General features: G+C 43.4%; 2 protein-coding genes across 2 annotated transcripts in view; both read right to left on the bottom strand.

The window, feature by feature from the left end:
• Positions 1-17644, bottom strand: part of ctnnal1 (catenin (cadherin-associated protein), alpha-like 1) — a 310492-nt gene that overhangs the window by 196310 nt on the left and 96538 nt on the right. The gene's annotated exons all lie outside the window — the stretch shown is intronic.
• On the bottom strand, positions 4426-16039 carry LOC311227569 (lysosome membrane protein 2-like; the record flags this gene model as incomplete). The annotated part of the gene is made up of 2 exons (XM_084313290.1): positions 4426-4475; positions 15043-16039. 2 exons carry the CDS (start codon positions 16037-16039, stop codon positions 4426-4428), a joined length of 1047 nt encoding a protein of 348 aa, XP_084169416.1.

A 17644-nucleotide genomic window follows, 5' to 3' on the forward strand; every position in this document is an offset into this window, starting at 1 on the left:
TGACCAAAAACGTTATCGCGATAAAATTATAAAAAAAAATTCATATAATTCGATATCGATAATTATCGTCGATATAATGTATGTCAAGTTTAATTAACTTATTATGCTGCTGCGAATGTCTCGAGTCGAGTTGATGTCGTCATCAGTCCGCGCACGTTAGAAGTTAGCCGACAAGCGGAATATCTCATGGCAATGTAATAAATATGACACTAAAATACTCTCTTCCGCCACAATATATTGAAACGACGTCCACTGTATACCCCACACTACTATGAACGTGGCCTCAGAATTCACAGCGCACACATACTCTGCACGTAAATATATAAAACGTCGCCGTGCAAGCTAGTTAGCCTAGCCAGCCTGTTGTCTTATTATGCTGCTGCGAATGTCTTGAGTCGAGTTGATGTCGTCATCAGTCCGCGCACGTTAGAAGTTAGCCGACAAGCGGAATATCTCATGGCAATGTAATAAATATGACACTAAAATACTCTCTTCCGCCACAATATATTGAAACGACGTCCACTGTATACCCCACACTACTATGAACGTGGCCTCAGAATTCACAGCGCACACATACTCTGCACGTAAATATATAAAATGTCGCCGTGCAAGCTAGTTAGCCTAGCAAGCCTTGTTGTTGAGTGAGTCCTACCTCTCTACCCAGAGGTGCAGCGCTGGGTCTCCTTCCTGGTCTCCTTCGCTCTCGGCCATCTCCTTCACCGATTGGTTGTTAGTGCGTGCTCATATCCAAGCTTGGAAAATCGATATATCGAAACTTTGCGACCACGTTTCATGTTTATTTCGAGGAAATAATTTATCGCGATAGTTATCGTTATCGTTTTATCGCCCAGCCCTAACTGAAACGGTGCTTGACTTTGTCTGTACTCTGGTAGAAGAAACAATCCCCTCTACCACAATTAGAATCTACCCAAATCAAAAGCCCTGGGTAGATAAATCCGTCCGTGAGGCTCTGAAAGTGAGCACATCAGCCTACAACACAGGGCTGGTGACAGGCAACATGGAAGAACACAAGAAGGCAAGATACAACGTCAGGAGAGCAGTAATAGAGGCAAAACGGCGTTACAGGTAGGGATGCCCCGATCGATCGGCCACCGATCGTTATCGGCCGATAATCATTATAAATATGCGATCGGGGAATTCCGATAATTATTCATATTCGCCGATCACAGAAACCGATTGATGACGTGGAAAGCATGAGCCAATTCTCCGCCGACCGCTCGAAAAACACGAGGCAGTGTTCATTGTCGCATTTTCTCACCTGTAAACATGTCGGTGGTGTGGAACTATTTCACGGTGTCTGAGACTGATGTAACAATTGCCATCTGCAAAGTATGCCAGAATAAAATACCTCGTGGGGGAAACATTGTCAAGAGTTTCAACACAACGAATTTAATTCGACATTTGAAGACTCAGCACTTAGCGGAGCATGGAGAATTCATCGAGGCGAGTAAAAAAAAAAAAGGCAGCTGAGCCTCCACCAAAGCGCGCGCTGACGCAGACCACCATGGTAAGCACATCTGCGTATGGCAGTGGGACTCAGAAGGCCAAGGCAATCACACGCAAAGTCATGGAATTCATAGGGCTCGACGACCAGCCATTAAGTGTAGTCGAAAACACAGGATTCCAACGGCTACTCTCTCACATTGAGCCGCGCTACACTGTCCCGGGGCGCACGTATTTTACAGATGTTGCGCTACCTGAGCTCTACCAGGCAGTGTTTGCGCACGTGGACAGCCTTATGAAAGAAGACGTGTCTTCAATCAGCTTTACGAGTGACATTTGGAGCTCTGATGTCAGCCCCATGTCAATGCTGAGTTTGACAGCTCAGTGGGTTGACGCAGAGTTCCAACTGCGTAAAGCTGTCCTGCATTCACAGGAGTTTTCAGGCTCCCACACCGCTACAGCGCTGGCAACAGCCTTTGAGAATATGTTCGAAACGTGGAATATTCCAAGAGAAAGGATTCACGTCATACTGCGAGATAACGCCCGCAACATGATCAAATGCATGACAGACGCGGGACTGCCACATTTGGGGTGTATGGCCCACACGCTTCAGCTGGCTGTCCACGATGGAGTGCTGTCACAGCGGAGCATAAATGACATCACAGCTACAGGGAGACGCATCGTGGGCCACTTCAAGCACTCCTGCCTGGCTTATTCTAGATTGCAGAGTGTGCAGACGCAACTCGGCCAGCCTATCAAAAGGTTGCAGCAGGATGTCAGCACCAGATGGAACAGCACGTATTATATGCTCCAAAGTCTCCTTGGGCAAAAACGGGCACTGGGTGCTTATGCAGCGGACTTCGAACTACCCGCTATATTCACTGCCAACCAGTGGGGACTGATCGAAAACATGCTATCCTCCATTCTGGCACCGTTTGAAGAGCTCACGAAGGAAATTAGTTCATCCTCTGCATCTGCCGCCGATGTCATACCTTGTGTCACGGCTTTAAAACGTTTCCTGGGCAGAGATGATGTCATACCTTCTGTGATGCTTTAAAACGTTTCCTGGGCAGAGATGATGTCATACCTTCTGTGATGCTTTAAAACGTTTCCTGGGCAGAGATGATGTCATACCTTCTGTGATGCTTTAAAACGTTTCCTGGGCAGAGATGATGTCATACCTTCTGTGATGCTTTAAAACGTTTCCTGGGCAGAGATGATGTCATACCTTCTGTGATGCTTTAAAACGTTTCCTGGGCAGAGATGATGTCATACCTTCTGTGATGCTTTAAAACGTTTCCTGGGCAGAGATGATGTCATACCTTCTGTGATGCTTTAAAACGTTTCCTGGGCAGAGATGATGTCATACCTTCTGTGATGCTTTAAAACGTTTCCTGGGCAGAGATGATGTCATACATTCTGTGATGCTTTAAAACGTTTCCTGGGCAGAGATGATGTCATACCTTCTGTGATGCTTTAAAACGTCTCCTGGGCAGAGATGATGTCATACCTTCTGTGATGCTTTAAAACGTCTCCTGGGCAGAGATGTGGCATCAGATCGTGGCGTGAAGACCACAAAAGCCACACTGCTGGAAGCTGTAACCCGCAGATTCGCAGACATCGAAACAGAGCCCCTCTACAGTTTGGCAACCATCATAGACCCAAGGTGATTTAGCCAGAATACATTTAGCAAAAATATAATTAACAAAATGTAATTATTAATCTATTTTAGATTAGCCTAACAAACATATTATTTCTATTATTTATTATTATCATATTATTAACTATGACACAGTCTTATGCTGCATCGTATAAAAGAACGAATGCCATGCTAAATTAATGTGATGTTTTCTTTGTTTTAAATAAAAGATACAAGGACCGATTTTATTCTGAAGAGCTCAAGGCACAGACACGGGGACTGCTTTTGCGTCTGCTGGCCTTACAGACAGGCCCCGACCCAGCACCCGGAGCCAGCGAGCACCCGGAGCCAGCGACACAGGCGAGCCAGCTGAGAAGGTGCCACGAGCAGGTTCCTTGTCGTCTATGTTTGGCGAAATTATGGCTGAAGAAACCCCGCAGCAGCAGGCCAACGACGATAGCGTGGCTGCGTCACAGCTGAATCTTTACCTGGCAGAGCCACCCATCTCTCGGAGTGCACAGCCACTGGCGTACAGGAAAGCAAACAGGGATCGCTTCCCTGCCCTCGCCACTGTGGCAAGAGCGTACCTCTCTGCGCCCTGCACAAGTGTGGATAGTGAGCGCTTGTTCAGCGCTGCATCCAACATCGTGGATGAACACAGGAACAGGATTACATCCGAAAAGGCAGAGATGCTCCTCTTTATTAAAAAGAATCTGCCAATGATGCTTAATAAATAACACGCCATAGGCATTTAGTCTATAGGCTAAGGTCTCTTTCGGGCCTTGTTTTAGAAGCCTATAGCCCCCAGGCATATTGCCTTTTGCACTGTTTTGCCTAAATAGGCTAATTGTTTTTGCAGCCCGTTATATTGTTATATTTTATTATTTATTTGTAATTGTTGCAGCGTATTTAGGCTAAGGTCTCTTTCGGGCCTTGTTTTAGAAGCCTATAGCCCCCAGGCATATTGCCTTTTGCACTGTTTTAGCCTATTAACGCAAATTGTTTTTACAACCAGTTATATTATATTTATATATGTGTAATTGTTGCAGTTGCTTATTATTATTATTATTATTATTATTATTATTATTATTATTATTATTATTATTATTATTATTATTATTATTATTATTATTATTATTATTATTATTATACTAATTAAAAACAAATGTTCATCTAATTAAATTATCTGCGTATTATTTATTAATGCTACAATTCATTCATAAACGTTGCAGCAAACAATCCATATGTGCATTTGTTTACATAATGATAACGAAAATAACATATCATTGAGGGAGGGACAAATGGAAACTTAGCCTAATGCTTCACCCTGTTAGTAAGTTGAACTCGCTCTGACTGGGGACGCTGAGGGCAGCTGAATTGACCAAAGCAGTATACACACAGACAGTGGAGCTGTTTGCAGATAGCGAGCATTTTGACTTGTTGCGTGGTGGCGATGTCTCGCAGATAATACAACTACAAGTACAAGTATAATTATATAATATATATATTTAAAAAAAAAAAAAAAAAAAAAAACACTTTTTATATAAAATAATTTTTAATTTCTTTTTAATCAAAAATTATCGGTATCGGATCGGTATCGGCCGATATGGCTCACGACGATCGGTGATCGGTATCGGTGGCAAAAAACGTGATCGGGGCATCCCTAGTTACAGGGATAAAGTTGAACTTCAGTTTGAACAGGCTGACTCTAGAGGCATGTGGCAGGGCCTCAGAACAATGACAGATTACAAATGCACCTCCCTCAAGCTGAACAGTGACATCTGCTTAGCAAATGATCTCAATTCCTTCTATGCGCGGTTTGAGGCTGTGAATAACAACACCAGCCTACAAACCACGGCAATGGGGGGGGGGGGGTCTGCTGATGGAGACTCAGGCGGCGGTTACACCTTTCGTATCATCTTCGTATTGTTTTCATATGCGTTTCGCCGCGACGTCGTGCGCCTCGAGTCACACTTTCGTTTTTTTTTCGTTTTTGTCACCCGAGCACACTGATGTAGTACACTGCCAAAGCAGTAGGTGGCAGTAGGTGGCAAACATGAAGGCAATTTCAACCAATCAGAACTTGAATGTGCCTGCAAAGCAAATGTCAACAAGGCGGCCACCATCTTTTGCCTAGTTACCCAATGCAGCAATTCTTTTTCAGCAAAGCCTAATAAAATTGCAATAAACAAAACGGATACATTCACTGTGTGTTCTGCCTGTCATTTGTTGATGAAACAAAACTAACATCAACACAAGTGACCACCAAGAGCGGATAGTTTAGTCTAAAAAAAGATCGGTAACATTGTTAGCTGCATGCTAACGTCAATGGAGTATGCCATTATAACAATATAGCATTGTGGCTAGAAGCTAACGTTAGCTCACGCTACTTAGCCAGAACCAAAACTGATGATATCGCGAGCTATCAGTAGTTAGATAACATTAGAGACAACGCTGTGTGTATTAAACAAAGGTGAATAGATGACTGGGCCATTTTGTTTAATGCTTGTTAAGTTGAAAGAGGAGCTCTGAGCTACAGTAACAGGGTCTGAATCCTGATAGCTCACGTTAGCCAGCTGCTCATGCAATCGGTAATGCTAGCAGAATGAATGGATGTAAACTTTATTTAACATATTGCATATGGGTACAATACAATACGGCTCAATACAAACAATTGTTAAGGGAATGCAGACTGTTGTAGCTTGGACTGGGGTCCTTATAACAATAACTTGACAACACATGGTAGCTGAAGCTATTTGGGACACGGAGCTATGTCCCAAACACACACACTGTTGTCACCGGAAGGGCACGCAGATGGTATCTACTGCGTATGGGCGTTTTTGCAACAACGGCTCCGTGCTGACTACACGCTGTTGTCGATGCGTTTTTTTTGCGTATCTCCAAACGCAAACACAATTTTGCGTTTCAGCCGTATCCACAAAAAAACGCCAAAAAAACGCATTTCTGTGTAATAGGGACATCAAACGTCGTCAAAAACGTATAAAAAAACGCCAGGAATACACTAGTCTAACCATGGCCTCAGTGTTCAGGGTAACAGAGCATGAGGTGAGACGGATCTTTAAAAAGGTGAATATCAGGAAGGCAGCAGGACTGGACGGCATCCCCGGCCGCGTCCTAAAAGTCTGTGCCGACCAACTGGCCCCGGTATTCACTGACATCTTCAACCTGTCCTTGGAACAGGCTGTCATCCCCACCTGTCTGAAGAAGTCCACCATCATCCCTGTACCCAAAAAATCTACGCCCGCTTGCCTCAACGACTACCGCCATGTAGCCCTCACCTCCATAGCCATGAAGTGCTTTGAGAAGCTAGTGAAGGGCTACATCTGTTCCTCCCTCCCCATCAACCTGGACCCCCTGCAATTTGCATATCGCCCCAACAGGTCCACGGAGGACGCCATAGCCCATGTGCTGCACACAGCAGCATCACACCTGGACAAGAGGCAGGGGAACTATGTGAGAATGCTGTTCATCGACTACAGCTCAGCATTCAATACCATAGTCCCCTCCAAACTCATAGCCAAGCTCAGGGACCTGGGCTTGAACTATGACCTCTGCCAGTGGGTCTTGGACTTCCTGACGGGCAACCCCAGGTGGTAAGAGCAGGCAACTGCACCTCCTCATCCATCACGCTCAACATAGGGGCCCCCCAGGGCTGTGTTCTGAGCCCCCTCCTCTACTCCCTGTACACACATGACTGCGTAGCACAGCGGAACAACAACACAATCATCAAATTTGCTGATGACACAGTAGTGGTGGGCCTGATCTCTGCCAACGACGAGAGGGCCTACCTGGAAGAGGTAGAGAATCTGTCACAGTGGTGTCAGGAGAACTGCCTCTCCCTGAACGTCAGCAAAACAAAAGAGATGATTGTGGACTTCAGGAGGTCGGGGGTCAAGGACTACAGCCCCCTCAGCATCGACGGGGCACCGGTTGAGAGTGAACAGTTTCAAGTACCTCGGAGCCCACATATCCGAGGATTTGACATGGACCACACACATTGACAGTGTTGTGAAGAAGGCACGACAACGCCTCTACTTCCTCAGGCGCCTAAGGAAGTTCCAAGTCAGTCAGAAGATCCTTAGGAACTTCTACTCATGTACAATAGAGAGCATCCTGACTGGCAACATCACCTCCTGGTTTGGGAATAGCACTGCACAAGACCGTAGCAGACTACAAAGAGTGACACGTTCAGCCGAACGCACAATTGGAGGGGGGCTTCCCACCCTCCAGAACATTTACAACAAGCGGTGCAGGGGGAAGGCTAAGAGAATTATTAAGGACTCGAGCCACCCGAACAACTGCCTCTTTGAACTGCTGCGGTCAGGCAAGCGATACCGGAGTCTTAAGGTGAGCACAGAAAGACTCAGAAGAAGCTTCTATCCCCAGGCCATCAGGCTGCTAAACGAACAATAAACACTATGCAATAACCATCAAATGCACACAGCACACACACCCACACGCACACACTCACTTAAACAAACAACACACTGCAGCACCCACTCTCCACACTTTAGATCACACAAACACACTTTATATTTATTGATAAAGGATTTGCACTACAACTCGTACACCTACTGTAAATTGTACCTAAATTGCACCTCATCCCATTTCTGCCTTGCACTATATAGTATTGTATATTAGTACACCGCATAGTATTGTATATTATATGGTAACTCAGTTACGTCTATTCTGCATCGAACATTGTACATATGCCTATACTGAACACTGTGACCTAATTGTTTTACTTCTAATTTACATGCTATACTATGTTATTCTATTTCATACTTATCTTGTCTTGCACAGTCTCTGGAGCGTAACAGTAAGAAGCATTTTGTATAAAAGTATTCTGTACTTCTGTATGACAACTATTAAAGAAACTTGAAACTTGAACTTGAACTTGGTATAATGTTGAAAAGGCCAATGTTATCACAGAGCTTAAAGATGTGCCAAAGTTAGCCTTTACATCGGATGGGTGGACCAGCTTAACTCAGGACCACTACTACTAAATAAAATAGAAAGTCCCAAAATAGTTAATTTATCTGACTGCTTGTATTAATTGATAAAAAAGTAGCCATGTGCAGTAATATAGTTATATAAAAGAATAATAAAGCAATGTCGATTCTGTTCTTAATCATTTTAATATATTTTTGCTAAATCAAAAAGAACCGATAAAGTACCGAACCGTTAAGCAGTATCGATAAGAGTAGTAGTATAGATAAAATCCTAACGATACCCATCCCTATTTATGCCTATATCTCACATTCTAGGAATTACTGCAGAAAACGATAAAAACATATTTATACTCTAGACGGTATTTTTGTATGAATGTGTGAATGAAAAAGTAAAACGTTCCTACATCCTGAACAATAGATAATCGATGTTGAATAGGCCATAGTAATGTCAATTTAGCAATATAATTTAAAAAGTTATAGCCCTGCAAAGAAGGTGAACATCTCCATAGACTTACAGTACTGGCAGAGAATGGTATAAGATGCTGAAACTCTGTGGCAGTTAATGTGTTAAACAAGTCAAGAAGAAACATCACAATAAGTGAAGAACAAAACAAGAACACCATAAGGTCCAACAAATTTTTAAATAAATGCAAAATAAATAAATGAATGCAACACTCCCAGACATACCCCACGCAAAGGTAAGGAAAAACTCACAAAAACCTAGCAATAGGAAAAAATGCACCACAGGCAATGTGGAGGAGAGAAACTTTAGAAGGGCCATTCAAGGGGGATATCCCTTCTTAGATGTCGGTGATAGTAGTGTTACAGACTGACAGTTGGTAAGTTCAAGTTCTTTAGTTCTTTAATAGTTGTCATACAGAAGTACAGAATACTTTCATACAAAATGCTTCTTACTGTTACGCTCCAGAGACTGTGCTAGACAAGATAGTATCAAATAACATAATAACATAATATAGCATGAATTTAGAAGAAGAAAATGAGGTCACAGTGTTCGGTATAGACATATGTACAATGTTCTGAGTTACCATATAATATACAATACACAATACTATGCAGTGTACTAATGTACAGTACTATCTAGTGCAAAGCAGAAATGGGATGAGGTACAATTTTAGGTACAATTTACAGTAAGGTGTACGAGTTGTAGTGCAATCCTTCATCCATAAATATAAAGTGTGGGGAGTGGGTGCTACAGTGTGTTTGTTTAAAGTGGGTGTGTGCTATAAGTGTGTGGAGTGGGTGCTACAGTGTGTTTGTTTAAAGTGAGTGTGTGCGTGTGGATGTGTGTGCTATGTGCGTTTGGTGGTTGTTGTTGTGTAGTGTTCATTCATTGTTCGTTTAGCAGCCTGATGGCCTGGGGATAGAAGCTTCTTCTGAGTCTTTCTGTGCTCGCCTTGAGACTCCTGTATCGCTTGCCTGACGGCAGCAGTTCAAAGAGGCAGTTGTTCGGGTGACTGGAGTCTTTAATGATTCTCTTAGCCTTGCCCTTGCAACGCTTGTAGTAAATGTTCTGGAGGGTGGGGAGCCCCCCTCCAATTGTGCGTTCGGCTGAACGTGTCACTCTTTGTAGTCTGCTTTGGTCTTGTGCAGTGCTATTCCCAAACCAGGAGGTGATGTTGCCGGTCAAGATGCTCTCTATTGTACATGAGTAGAAGTTCTTAAGGATCTTCTGGCTGACTTGGAACTTCCTTAGGCGCCTGAGGAAGTAGAGGCGTTGTCGTGCCTTCTTCACAACACTGTTAATGTGTGTGGTCCATGTCAAGTCCTCGGATATGTAGGCTCCGAGGTACTTAAAGCTGTTGACTCTCTCAACCGGTGCCCCGTCGATGCTGAGGGGGCTGTAGTCCTTGACCCCCGACCTCCTGAAGTCCACAATCATCTCCTTTGTTTTGCTGACGTTCAGGGAGAGGCTGTTTTCCTGGCACCATCCCGCCAGGACCTTGACCTCTTCCAGGTAGGCCCTCTCGTCGTTGGCAGAGATCAGGCCCACCACCACTGTGTCGTCAGCAAATTTGACGATTGTATTGCTACTCCGCTGAGCCACACAGTCGTGTGTGTACAGGGAGTAGAGGAGGGGACTCAGAACACAGCCCTGGGGGGCCCCTATGTTGAGGGTGATGGATGAGGAGGTGCAGTTGCCTGCTCTCACCACCTGGGGTCTGCCAGTCAGGAAGTCCAAGACCCACTGGCAGAGGTCATAGCCCAAGCCCAGGTCCCTGAGCTTGGCTATGAGTATGGAGGGGACTATGGTATTGAATGCCGAGCTGTAGTCGATGAATAGCATTCTCACATAGTTCCCCTGCCTCTTGTCCAGGTGTGATGCTGCTGTGTGCAGCACATGGGATATGGCGTCCTCCGTGGACCTGTTGGGGCGGTATGCAAATTGCAGGGGGTCCATGTTGATGGGGAGGGAGGAGCAGATGTAGCCCTTTACTAGCTTCTCGAAGCACTTCATGGCTATGGAGGTGAGAGCTACAGGGCGGTAGTCGTTGAGGCAAGCAGGCTTGGATTTTTTGGGTACAGGGATAATAGTGGACTTCTTCAGGCAGGTGGGGATGACAGCCTGTTCTAAGGACAGGTTAAATATGTCAGTGAATACTGGGGCCAGTTGGTCGGCACAGACTTTTAGGACGCGGCCGGGGATGCCGTCTGGACCTGCTGCCTTCCTGATATTCACTTTTTTAAAGGTCCGCCTCACCTCATGCTCTGTTACCCTGAACACTGCGCCTCCATCAGCAGCCGACCCCCCCCCCCCCCATTGCCGAGGCTTGTGAGCTGGTGTTGTTATTACCAGCATCAAACCTCGCATAGAAGGTATTGAGGTCATTTGCTAAGGAGATGTCACTGTTCAGTTTGAGGGAGGCGCCTTTGTAGTCTGTCATCGTTTTGAGCCCCTGCCACATAGCTCTAGAGTCAGCTTGTTCAAACTGGAGTTCAATTTTATCCCTGTAGCGTCGTTTGGCCTCTGACACAGTCCTCCTTACGTTGTATCGCGCCACCTTGTGGTCATTCATGTTGCCTGCCTCTAGGCCGTCGTTGTATGCTTTGGTGCGCTCTCTCAGAGCTTCACGGACGGATTTGTCTACCCAGGGTTTTTGATTTGGGTAAACTTTCATTTTGGTAGTGGGGATTGTTTCTTTCACCCTAGTACAAACATAGTCCAGCACTGTCTCCGTGTAGGCATTAATGTTATCTGTGTCGCGGAACACATTCCAGTCTGTGTTGTGAAACACTGACCGGATCGTATCCTCTGACGTCACATCCCATTTCTGCACCTCTCGCGAGACTACGGGAGTACTTTTAATTTTCTGTCTGTACTTCGGTGTAAGAAAAATTGATGCGTGATCTGACTTACCGAAGCCACTATCAGAATGAGCCTTGTAGCCACCTTTAAATTGCGTGTAACAGTGATCTAGGATGTTACCGCCTCTGGTGTTGCAAGTCACATGCTGATAGAAGTCGGGCAATACCTTTCTCAGATTGGCGCTATTGAAATCTCCCAGAACTAAAATGGCGGCGTTAACATTCGCCTCTTGGATTCTATTTACCTCGTCGTGTAGTCTGGAGAGCGCAACCTTGTTGCTGGCTTCAGCTTGCGGTGGAATATACACTCCGACCAGGACGATCGCCGTTAACTCCCTCGGGAGGAAGAAAGGACGACACTTGATGGTTATATATTCCAGTTCTGGGGAGCAGTGGTTGGATAGTTCCTTCACGTTAGTTGGGTCACTCCAATTTTTGTTCAACATGAAGGCAATACCTCCTCCACGTTGTTTACCGGATTCTGCTGTTCTATCCTTGCGGTGAATGAAGAAATGATCGGCCGGTTGGATGGCGTGGTCTGGGACTTCTGGCGCCAGCCACGTCTCGATGAAGCAGAGAACGTTACAGTCCCTAACGTCTCTCTGGAATTGAATCCTTGCTCGGATGTCGTCTAGTTTATTGTCTATTGATTGTACATTGGCTAGCAATATACTGGGTAGTGGTGTCCTGTGCCGCCTGGTTCTCAGCCTGTTACGGACTCCAGCTCTCTTTCCTCGCCGTCTGGGTCCTTTGTCCCTGGGGGCGAGATCCGGTCCTGATGTCCTCAAGATCTCAACGGGCCATTGTTGCGGTTCAGAGAGCTGATCCAGAGAGTAATCCAGTCGGTAAGTTTCCCGTAATCCAATGTCTATAAGTGACTGACGGTCATACACATTAATTGCACCTACTGTTGGTACAGACAAAACTCTTAAAACTATAAATATTAACAAAAGTATGCACAGTCTCGACGGAGCGCACAGACAGGCAGCCGGACGTAGCGGCGCCATCTTGGTAAGCATGCACTCATGTGTGTAGTGAAACACAGATGAGTGCATGCAGTAGCAACTGAACATTTTGAAAAATGTAAGATAAAGCTGATAGCGATAGCAACTGAACATTTTGAAAGATTAAAGATAGAGCTGACCAACAGAAGAAGCTGTATATTTGCTTCATCGATTTCACGAAGGCCTTCGACAGAGTTGAACATACAACATTGATGAGAACAATGGAAGAATTCAAAATACCAGTTTCTGACCGAAGAATAATTGCCAACTTATACTGGAGGCAGAAGGCTAATGTTAGAATAGGAAAGGAGAAATCAAGAGACTTCCTGGTGGAGAAGGGTGTAAGACAAGGATGCATCTTGTCCCCTGTACTCTTTAATATGTACAGTGAATCACTGATGAAAAAAGGTCTGAGAGGAGGGAAAGGAGTAAAACTTGGCGAAGAGAACATCACCAATATAAGATACGCGGATGACACTGCTATAGTCTGTAACTGTCAAGAAGATCTACAGGACATGATGAATAAGCTGAATGTCGAATGCAAAAACTATGGAATGTCGCTAAACACAAAGAAAACTAAAGTAATGATCATTGAAAAAACACCAGGAACTGTTTGTAAAATACAGGTGGATGGAGAAAAACTTGAACAAGTGAAGGAGTACATGTACCTTGGAAGCTGGATCAGTGAAGGTGGAAGAGCTAACATGGACATTAAGAGAAGAACCGGAATTGCAAAGGGCGCATTCTGGAACCATAAAGAATTATTGAGAAGAAACATAAGTTGGAAAACGAAGACCAGGGCCCTCATGCATCAACGTGGACGTAGAACTTGACCTACTTCCACACGTAAGCACGGAATGTAGAACTAGCGTACGCACAGGGAAGTCGGCATTCATCACACGTGCGTACGCAGGCTCTATGCCCTGCCGTGTTGATGAATACCACTTTGTTCTACCGTCAATGCTCGTGCATGATTATCCATATATGGTCATGAAAATGAGGAAACACCCCCCATGGGATGTGAAATAATGGACCGACCCGAGCGGGACTCCGAGAAACTCCACGGAGAATTCACTGCTGTCGAACCAAGAAGACACTATCGCGTATTATGATTTATGGGATAAATAAAAGGCGGACTTGTAAACGGTGATGTCAGATATCAACGGCTCCCTAAGACCATTGCTGCAATTCTGCCTGGACAGCTCAAAATACTAATAAAGACCGTTCGTTGACCACTGTTTGGCGTTGGTTGTGTGTCATTATAACCGTGCTGTAATATGAATGCCTTTATTAGTTGTGTTCGATTGGCTATATGATTTTTAGAGGCATCTATTTTGTTGTCGGCTAATAAAGACCGCGCTGGAATATGACTGCCTTTTCCCGTGTTGTTTGATTAATACCCACGGATTAAAGTTCTCCTCAATTCTATTCCAAATCGCGATGGATCTCCCGTCAATTTTCTACCTGCTGCATATGATTTCTAGAGGCATACTACAATCTATTTTGATGTCAGTATTGGGTAGCCTATATAAACAATATAATACGAGAGCATATACAAGAACAATGAATCTCACTGCATGTATGATGTATCCTGCCTTTCAATACATGAACTTGAATCCCATCATATAGTCTGTCCACTATCTGCATGGTGTCATTGCAATGCGTTTTCTATTCTTTCTTGTACAGTAAAAAGGGGGAAGAACACTATATTCATATGACTTATTCTGCTTACAGCTTCGAAATTCCACTTGTTTCGTTTAACGTAAAGCCTTTTAAATATAATCAAAACGTTCCCGTGTTTCGGCGGTCTGTGCGCAAAATAATAACGAGTTGAGCTTTATGATTTATGATGAATTGAAAATGGGGGACCCTGATGTAAACAGGACGAAAGTTGGTCTGCATCCCCAATTAACAATTGTATGTACTGAGCTGTACTGTACTGTACCCATTCTGCAATCTGTTAATAAACTTTTCAATCAATCAATCAATCAAGCTACGCGGAGCGCAGTCAGTCAGTAGCCTACACCCCGTATATTCCGATAACGCTATATAAACCATGCTGCATTCATTCTGAGAGAAAGATCTATTATTCCAAATGCTATTTATAGGGTTTTGACCATAATTACACTACTGTTGCTATTTTACAATGAACTATAATGAACTACGGTTCGCACAGAACGTGCCAGTGTTATTATGCACAGAAGCTCATTTCCTTGTTGTAATAATATATTCTACCACTGGGCGCTAGGTACGCCAGGTCTGAAATGTGCGTAGATGTAAGCACGGAGTCAAGTTCAAGTTCAAATTGATGAATCCCACTCTTTGCTTAGAAATGATCGTACGCACAGGGTAAGCACAGATCTGTGCGTAGAACACGTTGATGCATGAGGGCCCAGGATTTTGGAAACGTATGTTATGTCAGTCTTTTCATACGGAGCAGAAGCATGGACACTGAATGAAGAGGCAAAGAGGATGATACTCTTTTGAAATGTGGACGCTGAGGAAGATGCTGAAGATAACATGGAAGGATAAGATCAAGAATGAGGAGGTACTGAGAAGAGCGGATATGCAAGGAGGACAGCTGCTGGAGAGGTTGAAAAAGAGAAAGATGGAGTTGTGCGGGCATGTTCTGACAGACAAACGCTGACTTTTAGCACGCCAGTGCCGAGGCAGTCTCTGGCCGGCACGCAGAAGCCCTCGTTGGTGGGGTTCTCTGTGGGGCTCATCAGCACGTCCGCGGGGGGGGCGAAGCGGTAGGCCTGGATGCCCTTGACTTCCACATCCTCCACGTAGGCTAGATGGATAGACCTGCAGAGGTCAGCGGCGAAGATGTAGAGCAGCTCATTCCTGGACAGCAGAGGATGGAAGACCGTCCCGTCTGTTCCGTTGATCATGTTGCTCTGATTGGATGACCACCATGTCATCTTACTCAGGCCGTTCCACCTGTCAATCTTGCCAATGTCCATGTAGTTCTGCTCTCCCGTGTGAAACACAAACGCTCCTTCGTGTGTTCCGTTTTTCTTCCACATTAGGCCAAAGTGGTCGTCCCCCTTAGGCCTTATGGTGTGGACAGGGTCCTTGAAGCCCCACAGCACTTCGTGGACGGTGCGCTCCATGAAGATGTTCAGACCCTCGTTGTTCAACAAGTTGCCAATCGCGTAACGCTCCGAGGGTAATAAATGAATGTTCTCATTCATTAACACCGCAACTGGGATGTTGACTGTCCTGACGACGTCTACCTCTGGGTTGCCTGCCGACTTCCCAGGGACAAAGACGAAGCTCTTGGGGTTCAGGGCGAATACCTTGGTCCCGTTTTCTAGGAAAGTCACATTTTTCCTGGGTCTGTATTCCCTGTAAGTATAGGGCCCGATCTGTTTGACCTTGGCCTTGCCCTCGCCAGCCAAAAACACCTCTGGGTTCATCACGTTGAAGAAATAATACTCCATGTAAACAGGCGGCGGCGGATTCTTCCACACCTCAAACACTCGGCTTTTCTCCGTCAAAGTCATTTCCTTTTTTAACCGGCTGTTGATCATTGTTTGGAAGACTTGAGCTATGGCCAAGGCGATGCCCACGATCAGGAGGTGAGCGCACACAATCCCGGTGGCGTAAATGGCACAGTATCTCCTAGGCATGTCGATGGTGACAGTGGCTTTCCTATCAGCCTAACAACTTTAGTTTCAGAAATACCTAAAACTAACGGTAACTATAACGCTTTCAGTCCCGAGCATGGGGAGAACTTATGAAATTACACTCTGTATTGTCTCTTTCCACAGCAAACCGGTAGGCAAGGCACCTTGGTTGAGAAATGCAGGCTTCAATCTATGTTGTTTAGTCTATCTGTTCAGTACTGTTCAGTACTGTCTCAAGATGCACAATGAGATATTCTGAGAGAATAGTTGAATAGATACACAAATGTTCTAGAATGTTCGATTATGACATCATACTGTGACATCACAAATGTTCTAGAATGTTCTATTATGACATCATACTGTGACATCACAACGGTACATGTTTGAGGTCCATTTGAATAATATAAATAATATGTTTGATAAGGCTGTCCCCAAAATTGTGGGCGTAGTATAGAACTGAGGAGGGCAGTAATATGCCATGTTGTGTTTACACTGCCGGAAAAAATAAAGAAGAAGAAGAAGAAGAAGAAGAAGAAGAATATAATGTAATGTTATATATTATAATATAATGTAATAGAATAATAAAGTATAATATATTTAGCTCCCATTTGAATAATATAGATATTATATCTAAAAACATGACATTCTTTAGAAGTCTTAACATATATTTTTTATAAGTTAAAATAAATGTAAAATAATAATAACATTATTTATATAGCACCATTCATCTGTATGAATGGTGCTATATAAATAACGTTATTATTATTTAATTCTTTTTTCAAAGTGCTTTACCGTTTTTATAATTTTCATGTAATATCATTTCCATCCTTAGTTATGGAGTGATTTAACAAAAGGATACAAAAAAATAAGAAAATAATTACAATCACTCCATAACTAAGGATGGAAATTATATTACATGAAAATTATAAAAACGGTAATAAAACAACTAGATAAGATAGTAAAAATAGCTAAATAAGACAAACAGTAAGACAATAATATAAGACAATAAAATAATTACAAATAAAATAATAATAAAGACCGAACATTTTTATAGTTAAAATAACAAAATAGCAAAATGTTATAGTAAACAATAAGAAGAAATGTAATAACACTAAAATAAGACATTAAAAAAGAACAAATACAATTATTTAAAAAAATACATAAAACAATGATAACAATGAAAATATAATATTTAAGTAAAAATAATAGAAATAAAGAAAAATAAGATAATAAAATAAAGATAATAATTCATTTAAAAGCTATTTTAAAAAGGTACGTTTTGAGCAGTGCCAACCAAGTGTGCTGAAGTACAGTATAGTATCTTTTTACAATCGACGTACAGTATCTTTTTATAGCATGTACAATAATGCTGTAGTAGCCTATACCATATATTATATAATGTATTCTTAACGTATATCTATCCACATCTGTCTGTACATACCTGCATATAACCCTTTTTATATATCTGTACTAGGCCTATATATCTGTACATATCCCTTACACTACACACAATCACATTGCACATGTATACATACTTCTGACTCAGTTTATTACTTAAAAAAAAAGTTTTACTATCAGCCAATTTTGGCCAATCAAAGTCGACTATAC

This window comes from Notolepis coatsorum (assembly GCF_963971535.1).
Source record: "Notolepis coatsorum genome assembly, chromosome: 4".
In the NCBI taxonomy this organism is placed as follows: domain Eukaryota; kingdom Metazoa; phylum Chordata; class Actinopteri; order Aulopiformes; family Paralepididae; genus Notolepis; species Notolepis coatsorum.